The 16,044-nt window shown below is 40.7% G+C and overlaps 2 protein-coding genes across 5 annotated transcripts in view; one reads left to right on the forward strand and one right to left on the reverse strand.

Annotated features, from left to right (window-relative positions):
* Positions 1–14,869, reverse strand: part of PHKB (phosphorylase kinase regulatory subunit beta) — a 160,426-nt gene extending 145,557 nt beyond the window's left edge. For 2 of the 4 annotated variants that reach the window (XM_070760258.1, XM_070760257.1), the window contains exons 1-2: positions 14,724–14,858; positions 11,034–11,134 (exon numbers count right to left, since the gene is read on the reverse strand). In XM_070760258.1, the coding sequence (XP_070616359.1) occupies positions 11,034–11,088 (55 nt within the window). In that variant the 5' untranslated portion in view covers positions 11,089–11,134; positions 14,724–14,858. Of the gene's footprint in view, positions 1–11,033; positions 11,135–14,723 lie in introns of all 4 variants that reach the window. The other 2 variants (XM_070760256.1, XM_070760255.1) reach the window with 1 other exon arrangement.
* A 75-nt stretch (positions 14,870–14,944) lies between these two features.
* The window catches only part of ITFG1 (integrin alpha FG-GAP repeat containing 1), a 102,760-nt gene continuing 101,660 nt past the window's right edge, over positions 14,945–16,044 (forward strand). Inside the window, exon 1 of the mRNA XM_070761626.1 lies at positions 14,945–15,266. Within this exon, the coding sequence (XP_070617727.1) occupies positions 15,035–15,266 (232 nt within the window). The 5' untranslated portion in view covers positions 14,945–15,034. The remainder of the gene's footprint in view (positions 15,267–16,044) is intronic.

Below are 16,044 nucleotides of genomic sequence, written 5' to 3' on the forward strand. Positions count from 1 at the left end.
GGAGAGTAAGAGAGGAATGAGTGAAGGGAGGGAGGGAAGAAGGTGGGAAGGAGAAAGAAAAGAAGAAATAGAGGAATGGAAGGTAAAAGAGAGAAAGAAAAAGAGCAAGAAAGAAAGAAAGAAAGAAAGAAAGAAAGAAAGAAAGAAAGAAAGAAAGAAAGAAAGAAAGGGGGAAGGGACAGGAACAGAGGAAGGAAGCAAGGAAACTTATGAAAGGGGAGAGTAAGAGAGGAATGAGTGAAGGGAGGGAGGGAAGAAGGTGGGAAGGAGAAAGAAAAGAAGAAATAGAGGAAGGGAAGGTAAAAGAGAGAAAGAAAAAGAGCAAGAAAGAAAGAAAGAAAGAAAGAAAGAAAGAAAGAAAGAAAGAAAGGGGGAAGGGACAGGAACAGAGGAAGGAAGCAAGGAAACTTATGAAAGGGGAGAGTAAGAGAGGAATGAGTGAAGGGAGGGAGGGAGGGAAGAAGGTGGGAAGGAGAAAGAAAAGAAGAAATAGAGGAAGGGAAGGTAAAAGAGAGAAAGAAAAAGAGCAAGAAAGAAAGCTGCAAGCACCCCCCCGAGCCCCCCAGGCCGGCTGCAACCTTTTAAAACACGCGCGCTGCTTCGCAGCTGTCTCCTGAAGCCGAACGCGGAAGTTAGCGTTTGGCTTCAGGAGACAGCTCCTTGGCGCTTGTATCCCGAATTTGGGCTTGTAAGTAGAACAAAAATATCTCTCCCCTCCCAGCTCTTATCTCAAGTTGCTCTTAAGTAGAGCAGCTCTTATGTCGGGGTTCCACTGTATTGTATTGACAGTTCTGTGTTAGCAAATACTTCAAAAGAAAAGGATTTAGGGGTAATGATTTCTGAAAGTCTCAAAATGGGTGAACAGTGCAGTCAGGCGGTAGGGAAAGCAAGTAGGATGCTTGGCTGCATAGCTAGAGGTATAACAAGCAGGAAGAGGGAGATTATGATCCTGCTATATAGAATGCTGGTGAGACCACATTTGGAATACTGTGTTCAGTTCTGGAGACCTCACCTACAAAAAGATATTGACAAAATTGAACGGGTCCAAAGACGGGCTACAAGAATGGTGGAAGGTCTTAAGCATAAAACGTATCAGGAAAGACTTAATGAACTCAATCTGTATAGTCTGGAGGACAGAAGGAAAAGGGGGGACATGATCGAAACATTTAAATATATTAAAGGGTTAAATAAGGTTCAGGAGGGAAGTGTTTTTAATAGGAAAGTGAACACAAGAACAAGGGGACACAATCTGAAGTTAGTTGGGGGAAAGATCAAAAGCAACATGAGAAAATATTATTTTACTGAAAGAGTAGTAGATCCTTGGAACAAACTTCCAGCAGACCTGGTAGATAAATCCACAGTAACTGAATTTAAACATGCCTGGGATAAACATATATCCATCCTAAGATAAAATACAGAAAATAGTATAAGGGCAGACTAGATGGACCATGAGGTCTTTTTCTGCCGTCAGACTTCTATGTTTCTATGATAGATAGATAGATAGATAGATAGATAGATAGATAGATATAGATAGATAGATAGATAGATAGATAAGATATATAGATAGATAGATAGATAGATAGATAGATAGATAGATAGATAGATAGATAGATAGATAGATAGATAGATAGATAGGATAGATAGATAGGATAGATAGATAGATAGATAGATAGATAGATAGATAGATAGATAGATAGATAGATAAACAAACTGCTTTGCCGAATGGGACAATTTGGTAGGGCCAACTCTTTGCAGCCAGCTCACTGCGGGACAATTCAACGATTCAATCGAAGTATTTAAAATAATGTTTAAAATGATTCTAATTTTTCATTTACATTTTTGGCATCCTTTTATTTTATTTGTTTGTTTCTTTGTTTGTTTCTTTGTTTGTTTGTTTGTTTGTTTAATGCTGACTATAGATCTGAAGGTCAGCGGTTCAAATCTCATCACCGTCTCAAGGTTGACTCAGCCTTCCATCCTTCCGAGGTGGGTAAAATGAGGACCCAGATTGTGGGGGCAATAGGCTGGCTCTGTTAAAAAGTGCTATTGCTAACATGTTGTAAGCCGCCCTGAGTCTAAGGCATAAAAATCGAATAAATGAATGAATGAATGAATGAATGAATAAACAAACAAACATATATTTATTTATTTAATTAATTAATTACAATGCCGCCCCTCTCTAAGGACTTGGGGCGGCTCACAACATATAATAAACAATATACAATATCTTGAATCCAATTAATTAATTAATTAATAATCTAAAACTTCAAAAAAGCATTAAAAAAAAACCAATCATTCCATACACTCAACATTATTTATTTATTAATTTATTGGATTTGTATGCCGCCCCTCTCCGGAGACTCCACACATTCATTAGCCAGGGGCCAAGAATCTAATGGCCCCAGGCCTGGCGGCATAAATGAGTCTTCAGACTCTTACAGAAGGCAAGGAGGGTGGGGGCAGTACGAATCTCTGGGGGGAATTATTTTATTCCACCATTTTTTTAATATTAGTGTAACTTTTGTCCTGCAATGAGTTGTCCCATGATGATCTGGCCATGGTGAATTGGTCAGGTGAGTTGGGCGTGGTGAGTTGATCATGATGAGTTGGCCATGGTGAGTTAGCTGTGATAAATTGGCCAGGTGAGTTGGCCCTGATGAGTTGGCCATGGTGAGTTGGCCATGACAAGTTGGCCTTGGTGAGTTGGCCTGTCAACTTGCAAAGCTTTCAAGTTGCCAAAAGCAGGAGGGGGGAAGAACTAACAGAGTTGCTGATTGTCCTAACTGAAACTACATTCCACAAATGCCTTTTTTTTTAACTGATTGTGTCCTAGATTACTGGAGTCAGCAAGGGGACTGTGGGTTTTACAGCCCACCAATGTAGTTCATTGGAGAATGTGATTTATGACATGCCCAGGGAAGAGGGGGAAGACAGGGTCATAGAGGCATGTAACCTATGTGGACTCCATGTCACTCCTAATAAATGACTATATTACTTTTGAAGCTTGGCTCGTGGCTCATGAATTAATTAGGGCATCTTTCAGAACTTCACATGGCCATGATAAGTTGGCCACACCAAGTTGTCCTAGACCTTCAAGGACTGTCTTTCATTGCTACATGCTAAATATCCTTTAATCGCACCTGTTTGTACTACTTTCTTACACGGAAGGACATTTCTGTAATTTACCTTTCCATTGTTCTTGACCCTGCAATGTCTTTTGTATTTATGACATACAGTTGTGAATGATTGCTGTTTTATTGTGCCTAGTAATGTTTTCAGGGTTAGCTAGCCAATGATGCCATTAAAGTTAATTATCATTTAACCCATCTGGAGTTCAGAATCATATATTAAGAGTGAAGCTAATCAGGTGGTTTCAACATAAAGATCCCAGCTTTCTAATGCAGCATTTCCCATATGAAAATAAAGAGGAATACTTTGTGAATTTAAAACATAGAAATAGCAAACTAATCCTTCCCATAAATAAAAGGATACATACTGATTTTTGGTGTGTATAGATTTTAATCAAAAACAATTTAAATGGGCAATGTATGTCATTAAAACTCTGCTTAAAATAAATTTATTTATTTATTTATTTATTAGATTTGTATGCCGCCCCTTTCCGTAGACTCAGGGCGGCTCACAACACAATAAAACAGTTCATAACAAATCTAATAATTTACTTTTTTTAAAAAAAATATATAATTTTTTATCACAAATCTAATAATTTACAATTTAAAATATTTTTTAAAACCCCATTATTAAGCAGACATACACACAAGCATACCATACATAAATTGTATAGGCCCGGGGGAAATATCTCAGTTCCCCCATGCCTGACGACAAAGGTGGGTTTTAAGGAGTTTACGAAAGGCAAGGAGGGTAGGGGCAGTTCTAATCTCTGGGGGGAGTTGGTTCCAGAGAGTCGGGGCCACCACAGAGAAGGCTCTTCCCCTGGGGCCCGCCAACCGACATTGTTTAGTTGACGGGACCCGGAGAAGGCCCACTCTGTGGGACCTAATCGGTCGCTGGGATTCGTGCGGCAGAAGGCGGTCTCGGAGATATTCTGGTCCGATGCCATGAAGGGCTTTAAAGGTCATAACCAACACTTTGAATTGTGACCGGAAATTGATCGGCAACCAATGCAGACTGCGGAGTGTTGGTGTAACATGGGCATACCTGGGGAAGCCCATGACTGCTCTCGCAGCTGCATTCTGCACGATCTGAACTTTCCAAACACTAGATCGAACTGAGTATTTATTTATTAAGTTAGATTTACTGTTTTCCCCAGTAGACCCAACCATTCTACAGCAACCAATGTATGCCATCAAGATAGGAATATACTATAACTCCATTACAAATGAAGCAGACAGAGATAACAGACACATTTCTGCCACTGCTTATCTTCAGGAGATGCAAGGGAAAAAATGAAAAGATATTCTGCTACCCATCAACTTCCCCAGTACTCAGTTTAAAAGAGGGAGCACTTTAAAACTCCTATCAACCCCTTTGTAAAGCAGCAGGTGTAAAATACACAGGAAACTGTTATTTTGGATAGGCTGCTGCGATATGTTCCCATTCAAATTACAGTCCCTGGGGGAAGGGGGAAGAGGTAGCGTGCAACACGTCGTAACGGCGGAGGAAGCAAATGTATAACAACTCCTACAACTAGGTGACATGACATTATGTGACCTTATGACCTGTCACACTAGCACAGATGTCCCAGCGGCTTCATGAGGTCATAGAGCGGGCCCTCCTTCTAACTAGAGGTATGACCTCAGATCAGCTACCCACGAACTGCCAAAGGTTCACTTCATTCATGGATTTTTTTAAAAAGAGAGAGAGAAACATCAAAGAAAAAATGTGCAAAGTGAGAAAGAAAAACTGTCATTTTAATTTGGGGCATATTTCAAGCAGGTCTCAAGGGACGTGAACAGAAAGTCAGAAACTACACAACTCCAAAAAAAAAGACATTGACAAAAAGTCGGCTGAAGCAATAAAAGCCTTATAATTTAGAAATATAACTCCTGCATGTAATTGGGGGAAAGCAAAACCTCCAAAAACCGTAGTTGGATTTTCATATTTAATTTGAAATATCAAGCTCTGTAAAAAATATGACTTCAGTAACCGAGTTGTCAAAGCGCAGAACTCATTACCGGACTCCATAGAAACATAGAAACATAGAAGTCTGACGGCAGAAAAAGACCTCAAGGTCCATCTAGTCTGCCCTTATACTATTTTCTGTATTTTATCTTAGGATGGATATATGTTTATCCCAGGCATGTTTAAATTCAGTTACTGTGGATTTATCTACCGCGTCTGCTGGAAGTTTGTTCCAAGCATCTACTACTCTTTCAGTAAAATAATATTTTCTCATGTTGCTTTTGATCTTTCCCCCAACTAACTTCAGATTGTGTCCCCTTGTTCTTGCGTTCAGTTTCCTATTAAAAACACTTCCCTCCTGGACCTTATTTAACCCTTTAACATATTTAAATGTTTCTATCATGTCCCCCCTTTTCCTTCTGTCCTCCAGACTTTACAGATTGAGTTCATTAAGTCTTTCCTGATACGTTTTATGCTTAAGACCTTCCACCATAGTGTCATCCCCAAACCCCCAACACTTTACCCTTAGATTATCCACGGTTGACCTATCCAGATTCCTAAGAGGTCAGTAAGGGGCGAGTACAAGTGCACTAGAGTGCCTTCCGTCCCCTGTCCTATTGCTCTCCTATATCTCCTATACCTTTCTTCTATTCCTATATCTCTTCTTCTATTCTTTCATTTATATTTTCTATTACTATACTGTACCTTCTTTTCTATTATTTCTTAGATATATTTTACTATGAGTATCTCCTCTATAACCTTCATCATGTATTTTACTATGTGTATATAGATATATACCCACTAAAACCCTCATTTTGTATTGGACAAAATAAATACATAAATAAAAATAAAATAAATAAATAAATTTAAGAAAAAGAAGGACTAGGGGTGACATGAGAGCAGTCTCCCAATATTTGAGGTGCTGCCACAAAGAAGAGGGAGGTCAACCTATTCTCCAAAGCACCTGAAGGCAGAACAAGAAGCATTGGATGGAGACTAATCAAGGAGAGAACCAAGAACTAAGGAGAAATTTTCTGCCAGTGAGAACAATTAATCAACGGAACAACTTGCCTCCAGTCAAGAAGTTGTGAATGCTCCAATACTCAAGGTTTTAAAGAAGAGATTGTCTGAAATGGTATAGGGCAGGGGTAGTCAAAGTTGGCTCTTCTATGACATGTGGACCTCAACTCCCATAATTCCTGAGCTAGGATGATTGGCTCAGGAATTCTGGGAGTTGATGTCCACAAGTCATAGAAGAGCCAACTTTGTCTACTCTTGGTATAGGATTTCCTGCCTGAGCAGCGGGTGGACCAGAAGACTTCCAAGGTACCTTCCAATTCTTATTCCGGATTGAAAGTGAAGAGGATGTTTTACCAACAGCTCCCCCTCTCCCTCCCTGTTCTGCTAGCTTCTAGTACAAGCCTCCAATGAAAAGGAAATTGGTTCAAAACAGACACACACACGCAGTAGAAGTCCAGTAAATGTTTTTTATCTCAACAAAAGAGAAGCAAAACTCCCTTTTAGAATTCAAAGGGATTTCTTGTATAAACAAGGCAGTAATGGATTATAGTCCGATAACAAGGCAAGCAATAAATCAGCAATAAACCAGTACTGTGAAGTACGGCACAAATACTGTTTGTTGCAGACGTGGCAAAAACTTACAAGGATTTCTTTTCTCAAACTCCGTGACTCCCAACAACTACGATCGGATAATCTCCACGCTGCTAAGCCTGCACGCTGCCAATGTAACGGCTGCTATAATTACGTGAGCCCCACCCAACCACAGGTGGATTCTCTATCCCCTGTAATATTCAGTTGTTTTCTCCTATGCATAATTCTACGCATGCATGGGTCTAGCAATTCATCATCCGAATCTACCGAAGATAATGGAGATTGGCTTCCTGGGCTGTCTGCCAAGCCCCCCTCTTCCAAGTCACCCCCACGTTCTTCTTCCAAGGAAACTTCACTACCTGACTCTGTCGGCAATAAAACAGGCCTATGACATGTTGATGTTTCCCCTGCATCCACCTCCACATTTCTTGGGGCAGGAGCTGGGCCAGAGCTAACCACAACACTCCCACCCACCCCTAACATAGAAACATAGAAGACTGACGGCAGAAAAAGACCTCATGGTCCATCTAGTCTGCCCTTATACTATTTCCTGTATTTTATCTTACAATGGATATATGTTTATCCCAGGCATGTTTAAATTCAGTTACTGTGGATTTACCAACCACGTCTGCTGGAAGTTTGTTCCAAGGATCTACTACTCTTTCAGTAAAATAATATTTTCTCATGTTGCCTTTGATCATTCCCCCAACTAACTTCAGATTGTGTCCCCTTGTTCTTGTGTTCACTTTCCTATTAAAAACACTTCCCTCCTGGACCTTATTTAACCCTTTAACATATTTAAATGTTTCGATCATGTCCCCCCTTTTCCTTCTGTCCTCCAGACTACACAGATTGAGTTCATGAAGTCTTTCCTGATACGTTTTATGCTTAAGATACGTTTTAGGTCTGTTTATTAGCCTCTCACTTCTGGGATGCAAAAAGAAAGAGAAATTTTGTGACCGCATGCCATGAATTACAGACACATTTCTCGAACATTTCCTGGAAATTCAAAACTCTGACATTTCATTGTTAAGCAGCGTTCTCTCTGATGCAGGGCAAGAAAACTGGATAATGATCATATTCATAAGCTGAGTTAAGGTGAGCTGATAAAAACAAATTAAAGTGTCATCCAAAAGAATGAGATTGCAACCTGTGATTACTCATTTTTCATACTCCTCTTACAATATAATGTAAAATCCTTTTATTATGTTCGGGTGGGACACACTGTCTTCCCGGCATCATTATCAGCGCCACCATGAACTTGTGAAAAAAGATTATATTGTACACACAACTAAATAATGAATGCCAGAATGTCTGTGTTTGCTGGCTAGCTAAAGATGAGTGGTGGGCCATACCATAGTGGAGTTATAAATTGCAGCTGCAAAAAAACAACAACAACAATCCACCTGTTCTGCCGAGCTGTCCCAACCACCCGTAATTACAGGGTAATTAGTCCAAAAAGATACACACCACACGATAGAAGGAAAACCAAAAGTCTTTATCAACAGAAAAACAGAAACAGCTCCCTTTTTAAATGTCAAAGGGATTTTCTGGTACACACAAGGCACAGGTTAAATGCAATCCAATTTCTCACCCAATAACTGGGAAATTGAGTCCAATTCTAAAGTCCAGAAAGTCCACACACCGTCTTGAACAGGGAAACAGCAAAAACCACAATCTTGACGAAACTATGAATCAGATAAACTGCCACGAGGCTAAACCAGCACGCTGCTCTTTTATCTGTAGCACTAATTACAGCAGCCCCACCCAACCACAGGTGGCCTCACTTATCTCCTGTAATAATCCTTCAGTTGTTCTCTCCTATGTATCACTCTACGCATGCGTGGATCTGTCATTGTTCAGAATCCAGGGAGGATAAGGATGATTGATCTCCTCCTGGGCTGTCTGCCAAACTCCCCCCTTCCCTGCTACTCACGCTTCCTTCGTCAGAGGAGCCTTCGTCGGGAGATTCTATCTGGAGCAAAACAGACCTGTGGCATGTGGATGTTTCCCCCACATCCACCTCCACATTCCTTGGGGCAGGAGCTGGGCCAGAGCCAACCACAACAACACCCCATTCTCTCAAACTTACTGTATTTTGTAGCTAGTAGAGTAAACCAACAATTCCAGCTAATAAGTCATTTCCTCGCCAGGATTACTGTAATTCCAATGACCATCTAAAAATCTAAAGTTCCATAGCTAATTTTGCACCGGACAGGTAAAAAAAAACACATATAAAGTCTATGGTTGTTTTTGCCTCCCACTTCTGTTTTCCCCCAAATCTTCTTACTGGCCATTGGGACCAATATTGTAATTAGGTGCATACTGTATATGGCTATCTATGATTTTTGCAGATGTATTTTGAATTGAGGGCGGGCACAAAAGGATTGTCTGCTCTCCATTCCATAGAACAGTGTTTCCCAACCTTGGCAATTTGAAGATATCTGGACTTCAACTCCCAGAATTCCCCAGCCAGCATTTGCTGGCTGGGGAATTCTGGGAGTTGAAGTCCAAATACCTTCAAGTTGCCAAGGTTGGAAAACACTGCCATAGAAGACATGTCAAATGCATCAGTATTTTTTAATATATATATAAAAGAGGGTATATCAAAGGGATTTCATATAGCAGGCAGTCCTCAACATGTTTATCCTCGACCAGCCTGCTGTAGCATAAGAAATACTATTCAGAAATACAGGGTTTGGAACTTTGATACTATAGATGTTAACAGCACCAAGACTATTGCAAAAACGGAAGGACGCTTGAATGCCTAGCATGGATGAATGGTTGCAGAAGTTGTGGAGTTGGCTGAAATGGCGAAACTTACTATTTTGATTAAGGAAAAGACGATAAGAACTTTTGTTTCCATGTGGAAATAGCTTCTGAATTTCGTGTTCGACGTGGAAAAGAATGAAACTCTGACTTTCACAGATTAGATCGTTGGATCTTTATAGAAATGGCTTGTTCTTATTATTATGGAGAAATAAAAAGCTGCGATTTGATGTCAGTGATTTGATTCTCTGGCAACAGAGAGAGTCTAATGTCAATGCTTCCTTTTCTTATCTTTTCATTTCGTTTCGTTTCTTTTCTTTTCTCTTTTCTTTTCTTATCTTTTCTTTTTTTTCTTTTCTGAGTCCCATTGGGACTGGAACTCGTAGAAGTCAAATCAAATAAATAAATACATATTTTTCCTCTACCTTCTCTCTCCCCTTCCACTTCTCTTTTATTTACTTATGGTATTTTGCATTTTATAATACTTTATAACCTAATAAAAATGTTTTGGAGGGAGAGATATAGGGGGGGGGGCGGGAGGGGACTCTGAGCTACGACATGCGTTCCAAACACCAGCAAAACCAGAAGAAAATTCAAATAATTGACTACTGAGTCTGTTTTGACAGTGGATTTCTATGACAACAAAGGGTCTCTTTTGCTCCCGTGTTATCCTGGTATACAAACAGGCCAGGGCTTATTAGCCTGCAGTAGAGGTAAGTCCTCGACTTGCAATGATTCATTTAATGATTGTTCAACCCTGAAAAAAAAGTGACTGATGGCCAATACTCATACTTATAATCCTTGCAGCATCCCGTGATCCAAATTTGGGTACCAAGCATGTATTTACAACAGTTACAGAATGCTGGGGGTCACATGGTTGCTATTTGTGACATTCTCCACTGCCTTCCAACAAGCAAAGATAATACAGGTAGTCCCCGACTTACAACAGTTCACTTAGCGAATGTTCGAAGTTACAACGGTGCCAGGAAAAAGGTGAGTTATGACCGTTTTTCACACTTATGAGTCAGTTTCACACTTACTGGCCATTGCTGCATCCAAGGTCACATGGTTTTACATTGCATGGACGCTTGACAATTCCCTTTTGATTGATTCCCTTATGCGACCATCTTACAAGCAAAATCAACGAGGACAGGTTCACTTAACAACCTCGTGTTGTTACTAATTTACCAGTAATTAGTAATCTTACTAATTTAAGAACTTGAGGTGACTGACTTAACAACTGTGGCAGGCCAGGTCGTAAACTGGAGCTAAACTCACTTAACAAATGTTTCAGTTTGCAACAGAAATCTTGGGCCTAATTGTGGTCGTAACTCGAGGACTACCCATCCTATGAAGTAATGGCACCAGCATGGTTGTGACCAGGTTCCAACTATCGTATTGTTTCAAAACGATCAATCACAGCAGACATAATAGCCCTTCACATCAGTAAGCCAGCCATCCTTTCATCAATGGAGCGTTTGCTTGTGTTAATGTTTCCACATCACCCCAAAACATGAAATAAGGACACCTGTTAAAAGAATCAACATACTTACCCGACCATAAGAACGCACGAGACGTGGTGCCTCTGTCAGTATTTGAAGTGGCCATTTCAAGCTGTTGCAGCTAATCACACAAACGTTGCCAGGCTAAACTACTGCAATTTTGGAAAATGTTTAGTGAAGGTTAGAAGCAATCAGTTTTAAATTAAGCCAAAAGCAGGGTTAGCGAAGTTATTCACATCATGCCGTAGACAATAAGGAGGATAATTAGATTAATTGTACCTTGGGCTTTCCTTACCTACTGCAAAAGTTTATTTCCCCATACCCGTCGTTTTGTTTTGTTTTTAATCACTGGATGAAGCACCATTGCTTACAGTGACATAATAGCCAATTGCTGTGCTACAGCAATAATATTATTCAACTCATTTTTTTAAAAAAAATTATGTCAGACTATATTGAGTGTTTACAATAACGAAAGAAGGAATCCTCCATTCCAACCAAATGAATGTCACGTCCAAATCAAAGCCGTTTGCTCTTGGGTTAATGGAACGTGTAAATTATTTGCTAACCCCAAGAGTACCCTTGGATGTTGTACATTCCTCCACTGTAATATTATTTTGTATGCCTCTTAAGCTTCCCATTAAAGAGTCCATAAATAAGTTTTAGGTTTGCTCAGTGGGTATTTCTGTTTGCTCAAACCCCATCCCTTGATTGAACTACCCAGTCTTAGACCTATAATTACTGATGTAGCCTTGAAAGGCTTGGGCCATCATTTTTAGGAGAGGCATCAATTACTTCTAACTCACTCCTGAGTTAATTAATGGTATCAATTATGCTCCATCTAGGTTTATGATATAGATACATGCATTAAGAATTCTTCAATGGAGGGAGCGGATGCTCTGCAAATGTATTTTAAAAAGCCTTGTGGCTGATTCCTATTGCACACTTCATTCAATAGACTCTTCATAACTTTCCTACAATGCTGTGAGGTGGGTTGAGCTGAGGGAAAAGCCCCCATTATTGTGTTAAAGCAGGACTGGAATCTGGGTTTCCCTACATTTATTGGTAGTCCTTGACTTACAACCGTTGGCTTAATGACTGTTCAAATTTCAAACGGCACTGAAAATAATAACTTTTATACTGTTTTCTTTGGTAGCATTCCCATAGTCACATGATCAAAATCCGGATGCTTGGCAGCTGGCATGTACTTATGACAGTTGTATCCCAGGGTCATGTGATCACTTTTTGTGACCTTCTGACAAGCAAATCAACGGAGAGGCCGGATTCACTTAACAACCATGGGGCAAGACTCACTTAACAACGGTCTTTAGCATCCAAAATTTGGACTACCGATGGTTGTAAATTGAGGACTACCCATAGTCTGTTATACCAAAATTATATAGGAGGATTTGAAAGTTCTATTATAGTGAAATTTGTAAGGTGTTATTCTTCATAGGTAATTATTCATGCATTTAAATTGCTCAGGCTACTGTATAGTATTTAAACAGTAAAGATTAACATTTGAGATTAGTTACATATTATGGTTGCTGATTGTGGCATGCCTAAACAAATTCATAGAGTATTTGCAATAGCAGTATCTGCTCCATTGTGCTTGTTTCTGCACAACTCAACAGTTTATATAGTTTTAACTTAGCAAAACAAGAACATTTATTAAAATCTATCCTGTGTTTATAAGTGTTACACCTAAAAAGGGATAATTTGACTCTCCGATGAGGATCATACTAAAGTTAAAGGTATATATCATATGAAATGTATTTATTTGCAACTATATTTTCTTACTCAAGGCAGTCGGTAGAAACTCAGAATTTGGGGGGGGGGGGATCAACCAATGACTCAAATACAAGAATAGAAAAGAAAACAATAGTTTTGGCTTCATTGCAATCTTTAATTTTGCTTTAATGTTCATTCTTACTATTTACAGAAATCCATGTATGGGTTTTCCTATAGCATTATTTTTCAAACCCAGCAACTTTAAGTGCACTTCAATTCCAGAATTCTCCAGCTGGCAGGGAAATCTAACTGTTGTTCCAGACTACACTTTCTTTGGAATTTAAGAATATTAGTTTATCTTAGGTAAGAAGTCTACTTTAGTTTATAATGTGTTAACAGGCCTTTATTTTGGATTTGATTTGAAAATCCACTCCAAACAATGGTTTATTGACCAAAGTTGACTGGAGGAAATGTAAGAGATAAATAGTAATCATCATGAAGAGTAAACAAAAACTTTTAACTCCAAATTTGAAACATAATTTCACTGTTTTCCTCTATGGAAAGATACATCCACAGAAGCAAAGTAAAACGTAGCTGAAAATAGGAAGGAGATCATTATAAGTTATTGTGGCCAAAGCACGCTGTGGATTAGACTTTCTCCGAAGACTTTTATTAGTGATTTTTATTCTGAAAATAAATGTAAACAAGCAACAGCATAATTTGCATTTCGGGGACAGCCAGAGCTCTGCAGCCACCTTTGCAAGTCACTTGTGAAGCTGCCAAATGCCTCAAGCAAAAGACAAAAATAGCTACAAGTCAAGGAAGGGAAGACGTATATTGATTGATGGGGCCAAGGAAGGTAAAGTTGTAAGGAAAAGAACATATTTGTGAAGAGAAAAAAATCAATGTGTGTGAGAGAGAAATATTGGGACATCAAATCAGAGAAAACTCTTGGAAAATAAGATTAGGAAAACACTTTTAAAAACTTGGAACATAAAGAGTACGAAAAACAGAAGACAAGGACAAAAACAGGGGAAAGCGAAGACTGCTGTAATTTTTCCTACTTGGGTTTTGCTTGGGTCAAATTAAAAACCTCCGTCTGTCTCTGATAGCAAAGCATCAGAAATACCAGACAATTCCATCAAGAGGGAAAGATGGAAAATCGATGAGTTATGATCAGAAAAATACAGCACTTGCTAAGGAGAGGGGTTTGACTTCTGTCTTATGCTGGCTACAATATATAATATATATTATTTATATTATACACCTTCCAAAATGTTCTGGGTGTGCTTTTAGTCACGTAGCCAAAACAGGAGGAACCTTCAGAAATACCGAGCATTTTTCCAATCGGTTGTTCTTATGTTTACAATACCTGCATGATACTTATCTATACAGAAGCCCTAAAAGAGAATTTTAAGTGTTTGTAAAGGCAGAGATTGCAGATGTCAGATAGATATATAAAGCTTTTCCCGTTCACTGATGGCTCCACCCAAGGGTCAGCAAAGCCCCCTCCCAAAACTAATTCCTATTTTTAATTCCCCTAAAATTAAATGATCAAAGGCAAAAGTTTCTGGGCAAGACTTTAATTTTATTTATTTATTTTTTGCATCTTAATTTTTAAAAAAAAATTTATTTTTTTTAATAAAAAAAATTATTATTATTATTATTTTTAAAAACTTTCAACTGCAGTCTTTTCAGCTGCAAAGCCCTCCTTTTTGTGGGAAGGACTGGTTCTTTCTGGGAGCGACGAAGCAAGGATGGGGGCAAAAAAATAAGAGAGCAAGCAGGAATGAAGGACGAGAAACGGGACAGGCGCTCGGACTACAACTCCCAGAGTTCCCCATCAGGCCGTTCAACTCTTCAGGTGGAGGGGAGGAGGGAAGCTGGGCTCACAGGGTATCTTGGGAGTTGGAGTTCTAAACTCTCCGCTGCACAAGCGACCAAGGGAAGATGAGCGAGACAGGGGGAGAAGCGACAACGCAGAAGAGGCGAAAGAGGGAAGAGAAGTCAGACCTGAACGCTTGGAGCGGGCCCTCAGCTCCAGCATTTTCCAGCTCACATCGGCCAGAGAAGACGCCATGGCGGCGGGAGAAGGAGGATGAGGAGGACGAGCGGCCCGCTCAAAATCTCCGCCTGAAGCGACTGGGCTGAAGGGCCAGATCTTTTAACCCCGCCCCCTTGTCATTAACCCAACGACGGTCACTCAGCTTCACCGTAAATGCACGCACCGCGCATGCGCAGTGCGTCTGGTGCCGTAAAGCGAACCCGGAAGTCGCGCGTCCCTGCCGGAGGAACCGGTTAGAATATTTTTTTACCGCCCCGCTATGGGGGGACCCTGCCGCTCCGCCGGGGGTCCCTTCCCGGTTAGGCGTGCCCGGTGCTCGCTGCTATGGCCGCCGCTGCTGCTCCTAGTGATGGTCGGGGCCTTGCTGAAGCCCGGCCAGGCCTTGCAGAAAGTCACCTCGCAGCTTTTCGGGGCCGAAGCTTTCGGGACGCTGGCCGCCTTTGGGGACTTCAACTCCGACAAGCAGACCGACCTCTTCGTGCTGAGGAAAGGTGAGAGGTCGAGGACGGCTGAGGAGCTGCCGGGGGACTGGTTCTAGTCAGTTTCAACCTGCGGAGGGAGGGAGGGGGATGATGATGGGGTCTGCCCCCCTCGGCCTTTATTTATTCGGGGCTTTGGAAAACTTGGAAGTTGTTTTAAAAGGGCCGTTTAGACATCTCCTGGGTGGAGAGTGGTGGTTACTTAATGGGTTTGTGGTCCTTTAATGGGTCCTGCCACACCCATTCATTGAAATGATTTTCGCTGAATTTGAAAATTAAGGGAGACGAGGATAGATCTATTTTGGCCTCATCAGCTAGCCATACCCTCAGAGGGACTTGAACTTGGAACCTTGGCCTTGTAAGGCAGAGAATTAAACTCTAGGCTACAGTATCCAATCCCTTCAGCTCTGTACATATGTATGTATGTATCAGAATCAGACTTGCCCCTAAGAATACTTAAGGACTATAAACCTGATCTTGTGTAATATTGTCCCTTATATTGTGCCTGTGGTTTTTTTTATTCCCTTCATGGCTTAGGGCAGTGATGGCGAACCTTTTTTTCCTCGGGTGCCGAAAGACCATGCACGTATGTTATCACACATGCCCAAGTGCCCCCACCCATGATTCAATGCCTGGGGAGGGCAAAAACAGCTCCGCGACCCTGAGGCCCTTTGGAGACTGGAAACAGACTATTTGCCAACTTCTGGTGGGCCCAGTAGGCTTGTGTTTCACCCTCCTCAGGCCCCAAAGGCTTCCCTGGATCCGGGGGAAGGAAAAAAGACCCTTCCCC

The sequence above is a fragment of the Erythrolamprus reginae genome, chromosome 9 (assembly GCF_031021105.1).
Source record: "Erythrolamprus reginae isolate rEryReg1 chromosome 9, rEryReg1.hap1, whole genome shotgun sequence".
NCBI lineage: Eukaryota > Metazoa > Chordata > Lepidosauria > Squamata > Dipsadidae > Erythrolamprus > Erythrolamprus reginae.